This window comes from Orycteropus afer, unplaced genomic scaffold (genome assembly GCF_000298275.1).
Source record: "Orycteropus afer afer isolate SDZICR_OR568_19922 unplaced genomic scaffold, OryAfe1.0 scaffold00024, whole genome shotgun sequence".
NCBI lineage: Eukaryota > Metazoa > Chordata > Mammalia > Tubulidentata > Orycteropodidae > Orycteropus > Orycteropus afer.
In genome coordinates, this window is record NW_006921611.1 from 5,272,195 (window position 1) to 5,294,154 (window position 21,960).

A 21,960-nucleotide genomic window follows, 5' to 3' on the forward strand; every position below is an offset into this window, starting at 1 on the left:
GCTTGTGGAGGTATGAGGACCACATCACTACAAAAGGGGTAAGGTGAGCAAACCTCACCTTCATCAGTAAGTAACCGGGTGGTAAGGACCACCATGAATCCAATTCCAAGCTGGAAATGGATCCAAGCCTCACCTGTCCACATCTCCATACCTCGTACTTCTGTGGCAATTCCTCTTTCTCTGACCCTAACTACCAAGAGTTATAGCAGACCTCATTCCCACGCTGGACCAGCGTCACTGGGGATTAGGGGCAAGTTCAGACGTCTGCACATCTCCAGGCAGCATTTCTTTCTGTTGTACATAAGGTTGTTATGAGACAGAAATGACTCAACAGCCCCAACGACAACCACACTACCTATACTTAAGGAACCCTACTGTTACAACTGTTCAGTGCTTGGCTACTAACCCAAGAAATGGGCTGTTCAAACCCACCAATGGCTCTGTGGCAGAAAAGACCTGTCAATCTGCTCCTATAAAGATTACAACCTAAGAAACCCTATGGGACACTTCTAGTCTGTCTTACAGGGTCACTATGAGTTGGAACAGACTTGACAGCACATAACAACAACAACATAACCTATACTTATAGGTACTCAGTTGTTATAACCAGATAGTTTACAAAGGAAGAGACATCAGGCAAAGTCTGGGAGAGGTCCAGTTCCATTGTCCCAGGTAACATGCCACACTCTCTCCCATCCATGGAAGTTCTCATAATACCAAAAGCCCCAAAGAGAGAGTACCAAGATCCAGGGTCCCTTAGTTATAGGCCTCAATGAAATATGCATGAATGGGGCCTTGACGCATAATTATGATAGATCCAGTCAATGAATGTGCATGACTGTATCATGCCCCCTCCCTTCCTGAAATTAGTTTGACAGGTGTGGGGCCTGTGTAGCCCCTATTTGCCTGCCTATTTATTTATTCATTTTTATTTTTATTGTGATTTGGGTGAAAAGTTACAGAGCAAATACACTTTCCATACAGCAGTTCACATACACTTTGTCTCATGACATTGACCACAATTTACCACAATGCAACAGCTCCCCTCCCACTTCCTCCCCACAGTTACCTCTTCCCTGTGTCCATCCCTCCATGCACTCCTGCCCCCTGAGGTGTCTCCCTGTGCATAAGCAGCCCTTCTTTCTCTCATGCTTGTTCTCTCCAAGGAGTGTATCTACTTCAACGCCTGCCTATTTTGGAAAGACAAAGAGCATCTTAATTGCTTGGGCTATTTTCAGAAACAAGATACAAAAGACCAAACTTAGTCTTTGTCCTAAGAACAAAGAGGACAACTCATTCACCTCTGCTCATACCTACCTTGTACCTTGTTACATATAAACAAAAAGTCTAACTCACTGCCTTGGAGCCCGTCTGACTCATAGCGACCCCTAGTTGGGTTTCCAAGGCAGTGTCTCTACAGAGGTAGATTGCCCAACCTTCATAACATAGGAAGAGAGCATCAGGAGAGCCAGGGCCCCAGTCCTTCCACTGAGTCACCCTGCCCAAGTAACTTCATCTCCCTGAGTTCCAATGTCCTTACCTGTAAGAGAAAAGAATAACAGCTACATTGGTTGTCAGCTTCTAATTCATAGCGAACTCATCAACAACAGGAACAGACCATTGTGATCTGTAGGGTTTTCACTGGCTGATTTCCAGAAGCAGATCACTGGGCCTTTCTTCCCAGCCCATCTTAGTCTGGAAGCTCCACTAAAACCTGTTCTGCATTATAGCAACTCAAGCCTTCACTGACAGACAGCTGTGGCTACGCTTGAGGTACCTTGGCCAGGAAATACTCCCAGATCTCCTGCATACAAAAATCACTGCCATCAAGTCAACTTCAACTCAGAGCAACCTCCATTGGATTTCCAAGGCTGTAAATCTTGATGGTGGGTTCGAACTACCAGCCCTTTTGGTTTGTGGCCAAATGCCTTAACCACTCCACCATCAGAGTTCCTTGGTCTCCTGCCTGAAAGATGAGAATTCTACCACTGACCATTGAACAACCACTGCCCCCATCACACCTTTTCTTGTGATTGTTGTTGTTGTTGTTATTTGCCATCAAGTCAGACCTGACTCATAGCAACCCCTCCTTGGGTTTCCGAGGCAGCATCACTGTGATTAGTGCCTATTTATCTCTCAGGTCTCAACTTAGCCATCACTTCCTCAGAGAGCTCTTTCCTGATCCCCAGTGGAAACTAGGGGCCTTCTATCTCCATTGTTCTAATGGCCCCTTTCCTTCCATAGCACTTACTACAATTTGCAATATAGTCATTTGTGTGCTTATTTGTTCAATAACTGCCCCCCCACTGGACTATAACTCCATGAGAGGAGGGATATGACCTGTTTGTTTATCACTGTATATCAAGACAAACTCTTGATTTCCATCCCCTGTCTTATCCTTCCTGCGTCTTCTCTATCTTAATAAATGGTAATTCTATTCTTCTTACAGCTTAAACCAAACATCCAGGGGTCAATTTTGACAAATTTTTCTTATACCCAGTTTTAAGTGTGTCAGAAAGTGCTAGTTGACCCTGCTTTCAAAATATATCCTAGATGCAAACTCTCTTTACCATCTTAACCCCCTCCTTAGTCCAAGATGAGGTGATTCCAGGACAGGAGTGTTGCACCAGCCTCCTAGGTGTCTTCCTGCTTCCCCCACTTGCCCTACATAGAAGCCAGAGAGATGATTTAAAATATAATTCCAATCAGACAGTCCTCTTTCCAAATCCTGTGTAAAATTCTAAGTCCTTCCCATGGCCTTGAAGGCCCTACATGATTTGAACTTGAGGTCAAAGGCACCATGACTCAGCTTTTATTTCTCTCCCTTTCATTTACTCCACTCCAACCACAGCAGCCTCCTTTCTCTGCCTTGAACAGCCAAGCACTCTCCTACCTTGTTGCCACTTGCTGTTCCTTCTACATGGAATGTTCTGTCCCTTAAAAGCCCTGTGTTCTACTTCCTCATTCCTTCAGAACTCTGCTTGCCAGAAGGGCCTTCCCTGTCATTCTTTAGCCCTTACCCTGCTTAATTTTGCTTCATTGATCTTATCACCAATGACCAGACTATACATATTTATTGTTTATGTATTGTCTGTCTCCTTCTGCTATAACGTTAGCTCCATGAAACCAGACTCTTTTGGTTCACTGCTGTTTCTTCAGTGCCTCAAAGAGTATCTGGCACATAACCCACTGCCATCGAGTCAGATCTGAATCATAACGACCCCTCCTTGGGCTTCTGAGGCGGTAACACTACGGAAGCAGATTGCCCAACCTTCTGGCACATGTTGTTGTTGTTATGTGCCTTCAAGTCGGCCCCGACTCATAGCAACCCCTCCTTGGGTTTCGGAGGCAGTATCACTACAAAAGTAGATTGCCCAACCTTCCTTCCGAGGAGTGACTGATGGGTTTGAACCGCCATCCTTCTGGTTAGCAGTCAAGTGCCTTAAGCACTATGCTACAAGAGGTCCTTTCTAGCACATAGTGGATGCTTAATAAATATCTTTTAAGTAAGTTGCTAAGACCTCAGTAACATTTTGTTTTTGTTTTTAATTTTTATTGTGATTTAGGTGAAAGTTTACAGAGCAAATTCATTTTCCATATAGCAGGTCACACACATTCTCTCAGTAACACTTTGTTGAATGAGTTAGATAAATGTCTCTGCTATTTGTTAAGCACTATAAGAGGCTCAAACCCACCAGCCACTCCACAGAGTGAAGACTGGGCAATCTACTTCCATACCACCTAGGAAACCCAATGGAGGGCGCTGAGTCGGAGTCGACTTGATGGTAGTGAGTTTGGTTTGGTTGGTATAACATGCTGAGAATAACAGAATAAAATAAATAAAAGAATTCCCTTTTCTGGGACTTTACAATCTAGTGGAAGAGTCACGTATGTAAAAAGTTAACCATAGCATAAGGAAAAATGAAAAACTCTGGTGGTGTAGTGCCTAAGGCACTTGACTGCTAACCAGAAGGCTGGTGGTTCAAACCCACCAGCCACTCCTTGAAAGGAGCAATCTACTTCCATAGTGATACCCCCTCAGAAACCCAAGGAGGGGTCGCTCTGAGTCAGGTCTGACTCAATGGCAAATAACAGCAACAACAACAATAAGAGAGGGAAAAAAAATAATAAAAGGAGTGCTGGTGGCACTGTGATTGAGTGCTTGGCTACTAACAGAGAGGTTGGTGTTTGAACTCACCAGCTGCTGCTCCACAGGAGAGAGATGTGGCAGTCTGCTTTCATAGAGTTACAGTCCAAGACTGGGGCAGTTCTACACTGTCCTATAGGGTTGCTATGAGTCAGAATTGACTCAATAGCAATGGGTAATAAGAAAAAAACAGTAGTCCTCCCTAGAAGAGCTGGTCAGCTGACATTTATATACAGGGTGGATGACTCAATAAGCAAGGTAAGCATGAGCTTACTTGTGCTTACTTATTAGTCTGTAGCAAACAATTTTACATTTGAAAAACATATGAAACTTTATTACAGATTAGTAAGTAAGCACAAGTAAGCTCATGCCTACCTTTCCTCCTGGGTACTCGGTCCTTGAAGGGATTGTAAATTTTAAAAGAGGCTTTGATTGTGTAGGAAGGTGCTGTGGGGTTGGGAGAGAGACAGATGCCAGCGTACCTGGAAGCAGAATCTTTGATGTGGTAAAAAAAAAAAAAAAGTGAAATTATTCACTATAGATTAGTAAATAAGCACAAATCAGCTTGCGCTTACTGTGCTTATTGGGTAGCTCGATATTGGGTAGCACTAGATAACCAAGATAACCCTTCTCCCTTACTCCAAACCAAAAAACCAAACTCACTGCCATCGAGTCAGTTCTGACTCATCGTGAACCCGGTTACTGCCTCATCTTTCTTCCTTGGAACAGCTTACGGGTTTGAACCACCAGTGTTTTGGTTAGCAGCCAAATACCTTAACCACTACACCACCAAAGTGCCCTCACTCTGATTAGAATTAATTCAGCCTCATGGCTGTTATCACAGCATAGTATCATAGCACCTTATCCCTACCCACTCACTCCACTGCTATTAGTCAATTCTGACTCTTAGTGACCTTACAGGACAGAGGAGAACTGCTCCACAGAGTTTCCAAGGCTTTAATCCTTACAGAAGCAGATCTCCACATCTTTCTCCTGTGGAGCAGTTGGTGGGTTCAAACTCTCAACCACTGTACCACCAGGGCCCCTTCCCTAACTCCATTAAAGGGCTTGTCACATAGTATCAGTATCACACAGTATCTCTATCCAGAGTCCCTGAGGTCAGGAACTAAATTGAGTCATCTTCGCATCTAAAACAAACCTCCTAGTACCCAACAAAGGCACAAAAGATTTTGACCTAGGCAACTCATTCACTCCGTCCCAGCTGAGGACAGATAACCAGGGATCTTTCTATATAACAGGCTTTGACTGACTCAGAGAAAACACTTTAAAAAGGACTCAAAGGGTGATTCCAGGTCTCAGTAACTCAGTTTCCTCATCCATATCTATAAAATGGTAACATAGTCTCTGTCTCATTTAGGTGGGCATAGACGCAAAAGGTAATGATTGACAAGAGAGTTTTGTAAAATGTCTCCACCAAGCATATCATTCTGACTGGTGGGGAAGCATTTGCTTCACTAAATGTCATTTGACCTCTATTCTACATCAAAGCCGGTATTAAGTTAGAATTCCTTTCTAGACCTTGAGTGTCTTAATTCAGTAAAGGAGATCACAGAAAGCTGTGTGACTCAGGCTAGAGGCTTGACCTCTCTGAGAAGTTTTCCTCGCCTGTGAATGGGAGAATTGGAGGGGCAGATCCCTGCCTGTGGGCTGTGGCCCTGGTGCGACTCCCATTCTCAGATCCTTTCTGAGGAATGTAATCTCAGCCCTCCTGCCTGCCTGCAGGCCTGTCAAGGGCTCCTGCTGGGAAAGTCCATTCCTCTTCTCTCTTCCTCCATTTGCAATCACTATTTATTTATCTTTGGAAATTCAAGGAACCAGAGCCTGCAACTGGGAGAGATTTCTGGAGCCAGGGAAGGAAAGTGAAGAACCCTGTCTGGGCCCAGTGTCTGCCATTAACCCGCAAGGGAAAGAGGCCACTTCTCTGCATAGGGCGTGGGGTGGGGTGGGACTTGGCTGACAGGCCACAGCAGTCACTGGAAAAGTTGCCACACTGACCAGCAGGGTCAAGATCACAGAAAGAAGTGTTGGCCACTTTAGGAGCCACTTTGATGGTACAGTGAAGGATAGGAGACAAGAATCTTGCAAAAGATCAGCCTCTGAGGAGAAACAAAAGAGGCAGACACATTGTTGTTATGTGCCGAGTCGGCTCCGACTCATAGCGACCACTCCTTGGGTTTCTGAGGCAGTATCACTACAGAAGTAGGATTGCCCAACCTTCCTTCCAAGGAGTGGCTGGTGAGTTTGAACCGCCAGCCGTCTGGTTAGCAGGCAAGTGTCTTAGCCACTATGCTACCAGAGCTCCCGCAGACACATTAGGACTCCTCTTTTTCCTATGTCCCTGGCCCCATTCCTACCTTGTACTGTTGTTGCTGTTGTTGTTTCAATTCAGAGTGACCCTACAGGACAGAGTAGGCTATCGCCTTTACTGGAGCAGGTCACCAGGCCTTTTCTCCCATGGAGCAGCTGGTGAGTTTGAACCTCCTACCTTTGGGTTAGCTGCCGAGCACTTAACCATTATGCCACCAGGGCTCCTTTACCTTGTGTGATAGTCCATCAAAAACCCATGGAAAATTTTCATCCTTATCCCTAGCTGTCAATAGTCTGCTTGCTGCCCATGAAAAGCGAGTGTCCTGGGTGATGTAAATTGTTAAGCACTCTCAAAAAGCTAACTCATTGCTGTTGAGTAGGATCGACCCACAGAGACCCCTCCTTGGGTTTTGGAGGTGGTTTCTCTATGGAAGTAGATTGCCCAACCTTCCTTCCAAGGAGTGGCTGGTCAAACCCACTCAAAGTCATCTCAGAAGATAGGCCTGGTGATTTGCTTCTGAAAGGTCACGTCCTTGAAAACCCTATGGAGCAGTGGTACTCTGCATATATAGAGTCACCATGAGTCAGAACTGACTCCACGACAACTAAAATCAACAACAACAACTCTCTCTCTCTCTTTTTCTCTCTCACTTATTCCCATGCCACAATTCACATTCATATACTATGAGCCAGCCAGGGTACCCTTTTGACCCCAGAGATTAGATATTTTAGGATGTTAGGGGCTGTGTCCAAAGTCCAGCAGCTAATGAAAGGCAGAGCTGAGTCCAGAATGGGAGTCTCCTGACTCACAATACAGTTCTCTTCCCACACCCTGGCACAGATCCCCACTCTCCCTCTTCTCATTTTCTCTCTCCCTCTCTCTCTCTCTCTCTCTCTCTCTCTCACACACACACACACACACACACACACACACTGAGATGTGGAAAAGGTGGGAGGCCAGATCTAGGCCTGATTGCCTTGGCCTTTGACCTCTCCTTGACTGAATGACAAGCACGCCCTGCTGGGTGAGGTCACTCGAAGTGGAGGAGGGTCTGCTGACTCCTTGGTCTCTGGCTGTATCCTCCTGCGGTGGCCTCAATCCCAGTTTGAGGGCTGGAGTAGGGCTGTCGGAGTGAGGGCCAGCTTCCAAACTGGCCCATCATTTCATGGGCCAAAGAAGAGTGTCAGCAATGCCAGAGTAATGAACAAAGTTCAACCCAAAACATGGAAGCATCTCTAGCAAAGCCCACAGTTTAATGAATAGTCCAAAAAGATTAGGGAGGAAGACGGAAGAACAAGAAAGAGTTTTGGGGAAGGTGATGGTGGTTGGCTTAGAAGTCTGAGATGGGTCATGGAGATGGGTCTTGGCCAAGGGAAAGAGGGGAAGGAGGGAGAGGGAGTTTCGGTCCAGGGTGGGTCCAGGGGACTTGAGGAACTTCAGGCAGGTTTGTCCGCTCCCACTCAGAGTAGGGCAGGCAGAGTATCGGGAGGCGCTAGGGCCTCGCGGATGGACAAGGATGCTAGGGGAGGGCGCCCACTCCGGAGGGCGGGCGGGGGCTGAAGGCGGCGGGAGCGTCGCCGCGCAGAGCTGCCTCCATCTATGGCACTGAGCAGCGGCAGCAGCGGCAGCAGGAGCCCGGCGCAATCCGCTAGGTCCCAGCCCAGCGCTGAGGGAGCAGACGACGCGGAGGGGCCCAGCCCCCACCCGCCCGCGAAAGCCACGCTGAAACTCCGGCCGCGCGGACGGGGACCGCCCGGGCTGCGCTGACAGCTGCGCCCCTGGTCCTTGCCGCCCGGGCGCTCGCCTGACATGCCCCCGGGGCGCGGCGGCGGGGACCCCAGGGCTTGCCTCCGCCCAGGGCCCCGTGCCCCGCGTTCGGGCTCCCCGGGTCCCCGCTGAGCAAGCGCCTGCACGCCCGGGTTCCTCCGGCCGGCGCGCAGCCCAGCCCAAACGCTGTCTGTACCCGCGGGGCGATGGGCTGATGGGCGCCGGGGGACGCAGGATGCGGGGGGCGCCCGCGCGCCTGCTACTGTCGCTGCTGCCGTGGCTACTGCTCCTGGCGCCCGAGACCAGGGGCGCGCCGGGCTGTCCTGTCCCCATCCTCAGCTGCAAATGCTCGGGGGAGCGGCCCAAAGGGCTAAGCAGCGGCGCCCCCAACCCTGCACGCAGGAGGGTGGTGTGTGGCGGCGGGGACCTCCCGGAGCCTCCCGAGCCCAGCCTTCTGCCTAACGGCACCGTTACCCTGTGAGTACCCGAAGCGGCCGGCTCAGCAGCAGCTCCGATATGGGGGACAAATAGAGAGGCTCCAGGCAGGGAGGATAGGGGAAAAGGGGAGATGCCATCACTTCACAAACTCTAGAACAGGCCCGAGTCCAGGCGCCCAGAAGGGAGGCATGGAGTAGAAGGGGAGAGATTTAGCGCTGCTGGAGTGTGGAGGAAGGAAGCTTCTTTGCGGGAGCTGCTGCTTCCCTGAGGGGGGCATGGAGGGCTCCCACTCACCTGCACAGGTGAGGTGGAATGCGTGCTGGCGGGTTGCTCACGCTCCGAAGTTTCCAACCTGAGCTGGTGTTGCAAACTTTTGGACCTGAGATGGGGTGGGAAGGGGACGGCTCAAAACAGATCGTGACCACAGCGGACGCGGCCCGGGACTGGCTGAAGGAGGCCCGCGGGCTTACCCGGCGGGCCTGGCCACTCCAGTTGGGGGCGCCTCACCTGACCCCGGGCACGGCAACCCTGCTTCCATCCTGTCTCCATAAAGCAGACAGGAGGGTGGGTTCGAAAAGTTTCTCTCTGGGATGCGGGAGCTTCTTGCGGGAATGAGACCGGGGCCTGTCGATTGTTTTTGGGCCCCTTGCCCGCCGCGCGCATTGGCGAAGTGAGCTCTGGGTTGAGTACTGCATTCCTCTCCCTTCTTTCCCTCCCCTGGATATAAAACAAGCTTTGGATGTTTCTCAACTGACTTCTCGAAAAGATTGTGAAGATAGAAACTTGGCTGTGAGGACAGAGTGCCTCCCGGCCTCCTTCCGGCGATCCGGGTTCTTACCCTAGCCAGGGCCGCTCCCCTAGGAGAGCGGCTGCACCATGCACCACAACCCGACCCCAAACCTTCTCAAAGAGGCAGACCCTCTCTTAAAACCACAAGAGAATTAGCGACCCTTCCCCACTGCAGAGATGTCCTGGGCTGACCACGTGCTCGGAGCTCCACGCACGCTTTGGAGTGAGGGTCCGGGCCTAGCGGTGGCCCATTCCTTTCCTGTGCTGGATTCAGGCTAACCAGCAGTTTCCCCTTCCCTGTCCTCCTGACCCTAGTGGCAACCTCTCCCCAGCGCCCTTTGCCCCGAAGTTGGAACTGGCTCACAGTCTATCTGATTGTGTCCAGAACAATACAGTAACGCCTCTGGTTGGGTGAGTTCAGAGGCTGCCTGCTTCCTGACAGGACACGACTGGTCAGCCTCTGACGTTGTCCTCCTGGCCTGCATTTTCCCCAGTGTGTGTGTGTGTGTGTGTGTTAGGGGAGTGGAGGCAGTGTGTCTGCTCTCTCCCACCTGTGCTGCAGGGATATTGCGCTTTTGCCAGGAAGGTGACTGCTGCTCCCTCCAGGTCTCTCTGAGTGTCCACTGGTGTTAAGGTCCAGGCAGGCCTGGGCATTCCCCAGCCCACTCAGTTCTGGAGGAGAAAAATGTTTGCTGTCTGGAATAATTGGGCTGGTGTCTGTGTGAGTCCCAGCTGCACAATGATAATTCAGCTCTGAGAGGGGTATGTGTGTGTGTTTGTACGTGTGTACATGCTCTGCAACTGTGCTCACACACATATGATCCTTCCTTCATATGTGGTAAGCTTTCTGTGCATTTATTTGTCAGGATTAGGGAATCCTGACATACTGAAAAGGAAGGAAGGGGAAAAAAAATGGAAAGGTGGTTTTGCAGTACATCTTAGAATGATTTGGCAACTAATGCTTTCCAGCCATGGCTAATTCCCTTCCATGCCCTTCCAAGGAGAGAGTGGGGCCAACTCTGGGTGAGAATATATTGTGACAGGGTTATGGCAAATGTGACTCCTAGCTCACCTTCCTGTCCCAAGCCCTTTTCATGAGGAAAGTCCTCCCTTTCTTCCCAGGTCACTGACCAGGCTGACTGGCTGCACATACCTGCAGGGACAGTGAGTGAGGAAGGGCAAGAAGGTCCTGGAAGCCTGCTTGCCTATCAGCTTGAAGTGTCACTGAGTCTGCAGCCACAGACGTTATTTCTTAGGCTCTCCCTACCCACAGGCTCCACCAAAAAAATAAATAAATAAATAAATAAATTGGCAGATCTCAAAGATCAGGCTGAATTCAGGAGAGAAAAGGACCCAAGTTCCTCTTCAGCATATGATGGTCAAGAATTCTTTTTTTTCCTCTCAGGGCTCAGTCCCTCCAGGACACCTATCTCTGCCTTAACATGCATGTTGGAGAAGAAAAAGAGAAAGGCTAGGAAGGGGTTTCCACTTCACCCTGACAGCAAAGCAAGAAGCTAAGAGCCTGAAAACCTTATAAACATTCAGCTTCACCCTGCAAACTCCTCCCCCTTACTCTCCTTTTTTTTTTTAAGCACAAATCCTCTTTATCATCTTTTAGCTTTTCACCTTGTGCAAACAACAGGACATGAGCCAACAGATTTTGAATTATGGCTTTACTTTCTCCCCTACCCCTACAATCCCACTGAGGAGTCTATTTCTCTCCAATACAAAAACTCACTGCTTTGGAGTTGGTTCCAACTCATAGCGACCCCTCCTTGGGTTTCCAAGGCAGTATCTCTATAGAAGGGAGCTCTGGTAGCCTAGTGCCTAAGGCATTTGACTGCTAACCAGAAGGCTGGTGGTTCAAACCCACCAGCCACTCCTCCAAAGGAAGATTGGACAATTTACTTCTGTAGAGATGCTGCCTTGGAAACTCAAGGAGGGGTTGCTATGAGTTGAATGGACTCCATGGCAGTGAACTTGGTTTTATTTTATTTTCTCTCTATCTATGGAAGTAGATTGCTCAGTCTTCCTTCCAAGGAGTGGCTGGTGGGTTTGAACCCCCAACCTCCTGGTTAGCAGTCAAATACAGGTGCTTCAGAATGCGCCATCAGAACCCAGTGCCCTTCAGGCAGCCCCCTGCTGCAGAGCCTGAGATGCAGGGCTTCGGGGACCTCAGGACCCATCTGGAGAAACCTGGCAGACACAGGCTGGGACTAACTGTTCAAGCAAACCAAATTCTAGATAAGGTCTCTGCCTTCAAGGAGCCTATAGTCTGCTCACCAGCCACTCCTCGGAAGGAAGGTTGGGCAATCCTACTTCCGTAGTGATACTGCCTCGGAAACCCAAGGAGGGGTCGCTATGAGTCAGGTTTGACTCAACGGCACATAACAACAACAACAACATAGTCTGCTCAAGAAAGGCCCCAAGCAGTTTAAGGCAATTCTATGAGCAGTCCTGTTTACCTCATTGAAAAACCCTTCCTCCACTCCACCCTATTGTCTCAACTTTTGACTTCTGTTTTTATAGACTCCATAGCCCCTTTCCCCACCCTTTGCTATTTTTTTCTTTAATGGATTTTCATTTGCCCTTTTCCAGGAAAGCAGAGTTCCTGGCTTCCTTCCTGATCCATCTGTCCCAACTCACCCCCCAGTCTCACAGGCCAGTCTGTAGTGAGGTAGGCAGGGCAGCTCTGGACTCAAATATGTCTGTACAGAGCAGGAGCCTTTATGGGCCTCCCCTGAGGGGAAAGTTCCCTTTGGTGGGCGGCTTATTACAGAGAGAACCTGGATGTGGGAGGGAAAAGTGGAACAGTGTGAGCCCTCTATCCACCACTGGGCAGCAGCTAATGGGCCTGCCCTCTGGTTCTCAACTCTGGGAGTTAGAATGAGGGGGAAGGAAACCTGGGAATAAGGAATTCCAGGAAAGGATTGATAATAAATAACTCCAGGAGGAAATCTACTATGAGGACCTCCCAGGATATCTGAGGCTACCAGTCTAGTGTCATAAATTCCTTGAACGTCTGTGCCTCAGGAAGGGGCCTTGTTGTTGCTGTTATGTGCCATCAAAGTTGGACCCAACTCATAGTTGACCCATCCTTGGGTTTCTGAGGTGTTATCACTACGGAAGTAGATTGCCCAACCTTCCTTCCAAGAAGTGGCTGGTGGGTTTGAACCACCAGCCTTCTGGTTAGCAGTCAAGTGCCTTACACACTCTGCTACTTAGGGATCAGCAAATCAAATCCCTACATCTTCCAGCTGAGGCTGAAAGAGGGGCATTGTCTTGCTAATAGTCATACAGCTAGCAGGGGCCAGAGTCAGGATTTGCTGCTTGGGTTCTCTTCACACTCCTCTCATGCGAAGGACTTGCACTTCACCTGGCTGGACTTGGGGCCCAATGGACACAAAAGCTGCTTTAAAAATCCTAGTTCCTTCCCAGCAAGACCCAGGTCCTTTTGACCAGAGAACATTCCAAGGCTGGGTGGAAAGGTGGGCAGGCATGAGACCGGTCACTCCAAATGCTCAGCTACCAGTATTTCAGGGTGTGTGCCCACCACATAGTGGAGAAGGGGCTGTTAGCCACACGGATGTGCTTAGAACTGGCTGGTTCTTTTGCTGTGAGTTGGGTGGTCTTTAGGAGCATGAGAGGGCAGGGGTGGGCAGGGATAGAAGCAGAGATCCCTTCTTGGGCTCTGTGCTGTCCCCCAGACTCAGGGAAGTGGTCCTTGAGCCACTGATCTCCTTCTGCTTCTGGACTTGAAGCTTTGACCTGGGCTTTCATCCCAGTGCCCCTCACGCTAGCCACCAGGGCCCAATTAGGGGAGTTGGGAGCAAAGTGTGCCAGCCACCAGACACACACAGCCTGATGAAAGTGGAAAGATGCTGGTTGTAGGGGCGGGCCCATGCTGGCTTCCCCACCCCCTTCTAGTCCACCCTCTTTCCCCCATATGGTTCTCATAACGTCTGGGCTCAGAGACAGCAGCCAGAGGAAGTGGCTGTGTACAGAGAGCTTTTGTGAGGGAGAGGAGGGGGGAGGGAGAGAGAGAGTGAAGAGAAAAAAGGAAAGAAAAGAGGGAAGAGGCTGGAGACAGAGAAGGTGAGAGGAAGCCAGAAGTCTTCAACACACTCTACCTTCTCAGTGGTGCTAGGGTCTCAGCTGCAGCATTTCCCTGTGGGCTCTCAGACCCCCTCTGGTCTGAGGGAGTTGGAGAGTAAGGGGCCTCAGAAGAAATCCAAGTCCCTCCCTGACTCTTCCCAACTTGAGGAGCTGGAGGTAGCCAGCTCAGGTTGTAGGGATTTGGTTAGCCTCTCTTTGGTGGCCTTGGGAACCCACTACCCTTAGAAATTCCTCTTGTGTGGAATATTAGGGCCCATGGTTCTGTCTCAAGGAGTGCACTGGACAGAGAGCAGAGTCCTCCAACTTTCACCGGTTGAGTCCTCATTGCACTAAACTCCAAAGACTGGCACATATAATTCACCCCCAAGTGGGTCCAGGCCCCAGAATGGGTTATTCATCCTGAATTATTCAGAACGTCTGCATGAACTCTGCTGCTCCTGAACCCCAAGGAAGTCCTTGCCTGCTGGCTACCATAGATCACTCCTCTTTCACTAGCAGGTAGCAGGCGAGTCAAGGGAGAGGCAACCACTAGTCCTGAGGGTAAGTCTGAAAATTTCCCCTAAAGGCACAGGCAAACCAGTGTAATTTGAACCTAACCATAAATTGACCATTAAATTTTGGGGTCATGTTTGTAAAAAGAGTGTTTCTAAGTTTATCCCATATGGGACTCATTGGGCTAAGAACACTTATGGGGGGAGAAAAAGTCCCAGCCACCTCTGAGTTGATGTTCCTTATCCTTCCACTCAGTGGCTGCTTTCCTCACCAAAACCCAGAGAGGGACAGTGAGTTTCCAAACACCACACAGCCTGCACAGATTCTCATCACCCCTGAGGCCAGAGACTTCCCCTAGAGTCTTGAGACCCAAAGGAAAGCCAGCGGAGGAGGGAGGAGGGAAATGGCCCTGGGCTGAGGAATTAGAGGGAAAATCCGGTAACTGCTAGGAAGGGGCTGCGTGGAGGGGCTGTTTATTTTCATTCCCCCAGCCCAGCCCAGCCGCTCTGTTCTATTTAGAGCTCAGACACTGACAGGACGAAGCTGCCTCCTCCCCTTCCTCCCTCCTCTGGGCCCCCATCCTTCCCAAACTCCAGAACATTCCTTAGCTTTTAGGTCTGGGTTGGAGGGGGCAGGAAGGGGGAAGGGGGGAAGAGAAATTGTAGAGTGTAGCTGACTTGGCCAGCCTCCCTGGACCCAGCTCTCCCAGGCCTTGTTTCAGTTTTCCCCTGGGAGCCAGGGAAGGGCAGGATGGGAGTGTGCAAGATGGATGGGGCCAGGTGAGGGGCAGGGGAACCAATCTGTCACAGAGAATGGGGGAGTACAGCTTGAGGGGGGAGTTCCCGCCTAAACTGGAAGAGCCAGACATCTCCCAGCTGGAAAGGGAAGAGAAGGGAAGGTCTGAGAGGCCCCACTGCCCCACAAGCGCTCCTTGCCTTGCTGGGAACTGTGTGGTGAGGCAGAAACTCTGTGACTTCGGGCTTCAAGAGACTACATCCATAATGGGAAAGGCCATCAAATATGAAAGATGGGAATATCCAGTCAGCCCCCTTTTTTACTGAGAAGGGAGCTGAAGGCCAGAGGTGGTGGTGGTGGTGGGGAGTGCTGACCTACACAAGTTCACACAACTCCTGGTCAGCTAACCACCACTAGACCCCAGGACTCCTAACTCCCAGTCATGTCTGTCACCTTGCAGCAGCAAACACTGAGGCAAGGCTGACAAAAGAAAGGCCACGTCTTAGAAAGGAGAAGAAAGGTAAGAAGTAAGACAGAGATTTGGGGACATTGGAGCTTCTCAGGCCTCTTGGAAGTTCTGCTACCCAGTCACTCTGGGTTCTAAACAGTAACACTGCCCTGGCATCGGGGGCTTCACCTGCCCACTCTGTTCATGGTGACTGTGTTACCTGAACTAAAATGCAGGCACATGGTACTGGAAGTTTTGGGGGCAGACTTGCCACCCAGTGGACATCCACAGCCCACTCCCATCCCAAGAGGGACAGAGCCCTATCAACACAGTTCTCAGCAGACAGAAAGATCCAGTTCCTCTTTCCACATTGACCAATCAGAGAGTCATTTCTTGGGAGAGGCCAGAGGTATTGTATGAATTCATTTCCTCCACGTGGATACATTAAGCCAGGGTAAAGGGGTCTTTCTAACAATGACCTAACAAGTACAGGTGTGCTTAGGGGCACCACTGTACAAAATCACTGTACTAACCGAGTAATTGAAGTCAGACTGACCGAAGAAATGTGGGACTCATGGTCTCTAAAGAGCTTTTCCAAGTGTTTTACAGACAGCTTCAGGGCTACATGACCCCTATGGGACAGATACCCCAGAAGGACTGTCCTGTGGAGCCAGGTTAGCCCTGAGTGTTAGGAGTGAGCTTCCAGGGTTGATGAAGGGAGTGGGGGATTGGAGGGGAAGGGAATCTGCCCCTTGACTTGGGAGAACCTGGGGCTCAGCACTAAATTTTCTGTCCATTGACCATCCCCACCTTCCCTGTAGCTCTGCCCCAGATACCCGGCTGTTCACCAGCCAGTGCCTACCATATATCCCAGCCCCATACCTGGGGGTGAGAGTCCTAATCCCGGCTCTTACAGACCTCATGGTCTCATCATGGAGACACTCATCCCATAAGAGTGGAAGGGTTACATAGTGACCAAAAACACCCGAGGGAAGTGACAAAGATCATGGCATCAAGACTTCCAAAGAAAACTTCTGCTGAGGAAGATTTGAAGGACTTGGGGGATAAAAGGGAGCTCTAGTGGTGTAGTGCCTAAGGATTTGACTGCTAACAAGAAGTCTGGCAGTTCAAACCTACCAGCCACTCCTTGGAAGGATGGTTGGGCAATCTATTTCTGTAGTGACACTGCCTTGGAAACCCAAGGAGGGGTCACTATGAGTTGGATCCAACTTGAAGGCAGTGAGTTAGTTGAGGGGGATAAAAGGCTGATAACAGATTAATCCTTTCTGGTCTATTTGTATTATAAAAAAAGAAGCCTGCTTTCTTCACCCAAAATTTCAGCTCTCCACTGGTGGAATTTTAGGCTGTGTGTGGAGGAAATTTTTAAGGTGGGTTGGGGGTTACTTCTCACCTTCTTCAAATCAGATATACATATACACACACAGGGATTCCATCTTGTCTAACACATCTCCCTCCTTCCATGAAGAGAAGTTTGTAGAGAAACCATGTCTCATTTACCTTTGTAGTTAACTAGTGTCAAAGTATTTAGTGTAGCTTTGAAGAATGAATGAACGAATGTGTATAAATGATTGTAGTAGACTCTATTCCATGTGCTCAAGCCAGGGCCCTCAAATCTCCATCACTCCACACCCATTACCTGCCATAAACACCTGTAGATCTTTTCTTAAGCTTCTGCGTCCAGGTTCAATTCCAAGGCTACAGATTCACTTAAGGTCAATTCTCCCCATCCCAGCTCTAATTTCTTATTTCTATCTACTTGCCCTAAGACAAACCCTTGTAGGAGGCAAGGCTAGTGAAAAGGAGACAAGCCACTGCAAGACTATTTTCTGTCTTGGCCTTGGCCTCAACCCCTGCCTGAATGGTACAGCTTCAAGGCTGAGTTCAGGGGTAATCTCAGAACATGACCCTCTAAAATCTGGAGAAGGAAGCCCCTACCAAGGTCTCCTTCTAGAATGAGCAGGTGTTCAAGATTGACTGGATGGGCTTCCAGTTAGGAGAAGGAATAGAGAAATACAGGTGTTGGTAAAACACTTTGGATGCCCTCTCCAACATTGATGTCCCCTGCAATCAGGCTAAATGGGCATGAAGGGTGGCTTTGAAGGGACAAGAAAGGAAGTCACAGAAAAGCATATTGTAGCTGGAGGGCATGTATTGAAAGTAGGGCCATTCTCACTTTTGGAGGGCCTGTTGTCATTGAGCTGTGGTGGCACTGTGGTTAAGGCTTGGGCTGCTAACCAAAAAAGCCAGAGGTTCGAACCCATCAGCTGCTCTGTGGAGAAAGAGCAGTCTGCTTCCATAACGATTTATAGCTTTGGAAAGCCTATGGGGGTCACTATGAGTTGGAATTGACTGGATGGCAGTGGGTTTATGTTGTCCTATCAGGAGTCCCTGAGTAGTGCAAGTGGTTAAGCACTCACTGAAAGGTTGGTGGTTTGAACCCATTCAGGGGCACCTCAGAAGACACACCTGGCAATCAGCTTCCGAAAGGTCACAGCCTTGAAAACGCCGTGGAACACAGTTCTACACTGCACGCATGGGGCCATCATGAGTCGGCATTGACTTGACAACAACTAACAACAACATTATCATATCAGGAGCAAACAGTGAAGCACTGGACTACTAACCAAATGGTTGGTGTTTCAAATCCACTCAGAGGTACCATCAATTGGAATTGACTTGACTGCAACTGGTTTAGAAGGAGTGTTTTGGCTACTTTGTGCCACTCCCACTGGCCCCACACTCCAGAACCAAGTTGGTGAAGGTCTGACTCTTTGAAACCTAGGAGGCTGTGGTAGTTTCCACCCCCAAAGGCCATGGTCCTACCCTTTGAGGATGAGGCAGCTCTGTTTCCCATTTCCTTGGTCTCTCTGCTTCTGCCAATTAATGCCAAAGACAACCCGCTCTGCCAGGAATCTTCCTGCCCAAAAAGCACTCAACTTTCTTGCTCTGTGGGCTGGCCAACCTGCTACTCCATCTCATGCCAGTCTCTTCTACCAATTAATGCTTGAAGGCAACCCACTCCTCCAGGAAGCCTCCTGCCCAATGGCATCCAGCTTTCTCCTCCATGGGCTGGTAAGCCTGTTGCTGTCTAATGCTGGTCTTTCGGTTTTGCTACTGCCATCTCTCTGTTGGGGTCTCTCTGCAAGGATATGCTCTACTCCTGTTTCCACATTTTAGGTATCTGTCAGAGCAGCACCTTACTCTCTCAGTACCATATTCTATTTTGGTTACTTCATGCTGCTCTAACAAAAAAATACCACAGATGGGTGGCTTTAACAAACAAGAGTTCATTCTCTTATGGTTTTGGAGCCAGGTTCTTTCTAGCCAGAAGTCCACGTTCAAAGTGGCAGGCTCTAGGGGCTGGGTGAAAGCCCCTCGGCCTTGGGCTTTAGCTCTGCCTCCTTCCAGTCCACTGAAGCTGGAGGCTTTCTACACTTAGGCAGCTGTTGGCTGCTGAGGCTGACAAACCCAAAATCAACAAGTAAAAAGGCACAGTCCCGATATTACCAAACCACATGGCAGGCCATTGATTCAAGTCCATTAAGAGTCTCAAGATCAGCAGATAACATGACTGCCGAATAACAACAACTTGGCTACACACAGGATTCAAGGATGCCAAAAGCTACAGACCATTCCTAAAGCTTCTCCTTATATACTGGGAGCAGACCATATCCCTAAGGCAGCTGCTATTTGGCTGCTCACGGTAGAGTTCACTACGGACTTGATTACTAGTCTCATCATGGGTACTACTACCTCCAGCTGCCCAGCCACTCAACCAGGCCAGCCAAGTTAACCGTAACTACCATGAGAAGCTTTGGTAGTGTAGTGGTTAAGGCATTTAGCTGCTAACCAAAAGATCAGTGGTTCAAACTCACCAGCTGCTCCATGGAAGAAAAATAAGGCAGTCTGCTTCTGTAAAGATTTACAGCCTTGGAAACCCAATGGGGGTTGCTATGAGTTGGAATCAACATGATGGCAGTGGTTTAGTTTTTGGTTTGTAACTGGTATAGTTACTGTCTTATCAACTATACTAAAATGCATCCACATCCTTCATTAAATACAATAATTATTGTTAATTGACATTGCATGACATTTGCTAGTTATTTAATTATTAATTTTAATTTTATTATTTATTTAAATAAGAATTTATTAATTCATTTTAATGTTTTAGAGACAATAATTATCTTTTAGGTTTCAGATGTCTTTGTGGGTCCTGGAAATGTTCAAAGGCCCTGGCCATTGAGCCTGCAGGCAGGGCTGGGAGCTCCAGTTTTACCTTGACCATTCAGGGTAGGTTATTGGCTTCAGGTCTTTTTTTGGTATCAGCAAGCACACAACCCTCCTCCCCATCACTGATTGTCTCCCTAAGTCACTGGCAAGCTGCCAACAGTGGTATTGGAGATGGCACCTTCCCAAACCAGAGAGCCCTAGTGACTGCCTGAATTCACCAAGGCTCCAGGATTAGACTTTCTGGAGAGAGTAGATTCTGAGCATCCACAGTTGGGATGATGTGCATCTGTGTGTGTGTGTGTGTGTGTAGGTGGGGCAGTGGTCTGACATGTAATTCTTCCTGCCCATGTGAGAACTGTTCAGGAGTGTGCTGGCTCCTTACCCCACAGGGTGGTACCCATGTTACTACTACAGGGTCATCTTTGATGTTGGGGTGGTATCTGGTGAGTTCTTGTGGCTGCCCAGAGGCCACAGGGCCTGTCTGTAGACGCCAGTCACTCGTTCCGTTGGCCTCTAGCCTCATTAGTGGTAACTCTGCTTGCTTCCCTTCCCTAAAATAGGACCCCAGCGGGGAGAGAGTTCTGGAATGGACTTGGTATGCCCCTTCTCCTTGGCCAGATTTCAAACTCTGGAGTAGAGAACAGGGGTCTCCAGGGATCTGCCCCTCTTCCCACAAAAAGTTTGAAGTTGGGCAGGCAGGAGGGGGTGGGATAGAGAAAGAGAAGGGAGAAGCTCAAGATAGTAGGCTGGGTAAGCCATTCTGTGGGGCAGGGTTAACACAGTTGGAAAGGAAGCCCACCTGGCTCCCCATGTGGTTATAGAATGAGAGGATGGTGTAGGCTGAGGTGGTGTCTGTCTTGGGGGGTTTAAAGAGAGCCAAGGCTGGTACTGTGTCCATGATGGCTGGATAGGACTGTGGGGCTGATTTTCCCTCCTTCTCTGCTCAATTTTTGTGGTTGCCCTGTTTTCCTCCCATGAGACAGCTTAGAGTAGTGGGAACATTTTTCTTCCCATTGGATTAGGCTGTGTGTGTGTATGTGTGTGTGTTTTTATCCACACCATTAGCAGCCCTGTAACTGCCAGCTTCCTACCTGCTTGTAAAAGAAACAACAAACCCAAGCACTTTCTGTCAAATTATTGCCCTCTCTGACCAGACCCACAGGAAAACAGAACTGACAAACACAACTGAAGCCATTTCTAAATTATCCAGGTCCAAAGTAAATTTCCTCAAAACTATTCAGATAATTGAGGCTAAAAGATCTAATTCTGGGTATCTGGGGACGCAAATTGCATTGCCCAAAGTCTGTCCAAGAACTGGAAATGTGTCAAGACGAGGGCCCATTGGAGGAGAAGGATAAAAAGTTATTTGCCTGGTAGCCCCACTTTTGTGAGTAGGTTTGAGGGTAGAGTATCAGGGACATGTCCTCTGCACAAAGAACAAGTCTCATTTCTTATTTCAAGACTATCAGGGCTGGAGTTTGCACCAGGCTAGCCAAGCCGGAAGTGTGGGCTTCAGCTGACCCCCACTCATCCCCTGCCCTCTCCTCCCCAGTGCACACAGAGGCTGCCTTCAGAGAGGCCTTTGCCAGCATGAGCTCAGGGCAGAAGGGGGGTGGGACCTGCCTGGGAGTTGTCCCTAAAGCCAGACCAGGCAATAAGTTGTTCTGGGTCAGTGGGGCCTGGTCCCCTGATCTTTTTTTCTGCTCCCACCCAGCTCACAAACATATACCCATTGCCTAAGTATCTCTCAAGCAGCCCAGACTTCTGGAGAGGTGGTGGCTACGAGGAGACTGGATAAGGATTAAAGCTGCACCATCAAATATGGTCGCCACTAGCCACATATGGCTACTGAGCACTTGTAATGTGGCTGGTCTGATTTGAGATGTGCTATGGTTGCCATGAGTCTGAATCAACTCAGTGATAGTGGGTTTGGTTTTTGGTTTTAGAAGAATACAATACAAACCAGATTTCAAAGACTTAGTACAAAAAAAAAAAAGGAAAGTCTCAATTTTTATATTGAGTACATGTTGCAATGATAGTATTTTGGATACATTGGGTTAAGTATTGTTAAAAAAATTTTAAATTTTAAAAACTTTTTAAAAACGTGGCTACTGGAAAATTTCAAATTACGTATGTGGCTCACATTATATTTCTGTTGGCCAGCTCTGGGCTGAAGAATCTAGAGTATGTGGAAGAGGCTAAAGGATCAAAGGTTAAAGAGTCCGAGGGTGGGGGTATCTCCCTCAACGCCCAGCACCACCTCTGGACCTCTCTACGCAGGGTTCTCAAACTGACATCCCAGGTTTTAATTCCAAAGACTTGGAGGTTTGAGAATTTTTTAAGTTTCTCTTTTTGTTTCAATGATCTTTTAAAAAAAATTCAGAGAAAGGGTTTTGCAGAGATAATTTTCAATTGTTTGTTGTTGTTGTTGTTAAGTGCCGTCAAATC

At 48.8% G+C, this 21,960-nt stretch overlaps 1 protein-coding gene across 1 annotated transcript in view; it reads left to right on the forward strand.

Annotated features, from left to right (window-relative positions):
* The first annotated feature begins 8,457 nt into the window (after positions 1 to 8,457).
* Positions 8,458 to 21,960, forward strand: part of ADGRA2 (adhesion G protein-coupled receptor A2) — a 50,710-nt gene continuing 37,207 nt past the window's right edge. Inside the window, exon 1 of the mRNA XM_007934971.2 lies at positions 8,458 to 8,720. Within this exon, the coding sequence (XP_007933162.1) occupies positions 8,458 to 8,720 (263 nt within the window). The remainder of the gene's footprint in view (positions 8,721 to 21,960) is intronic.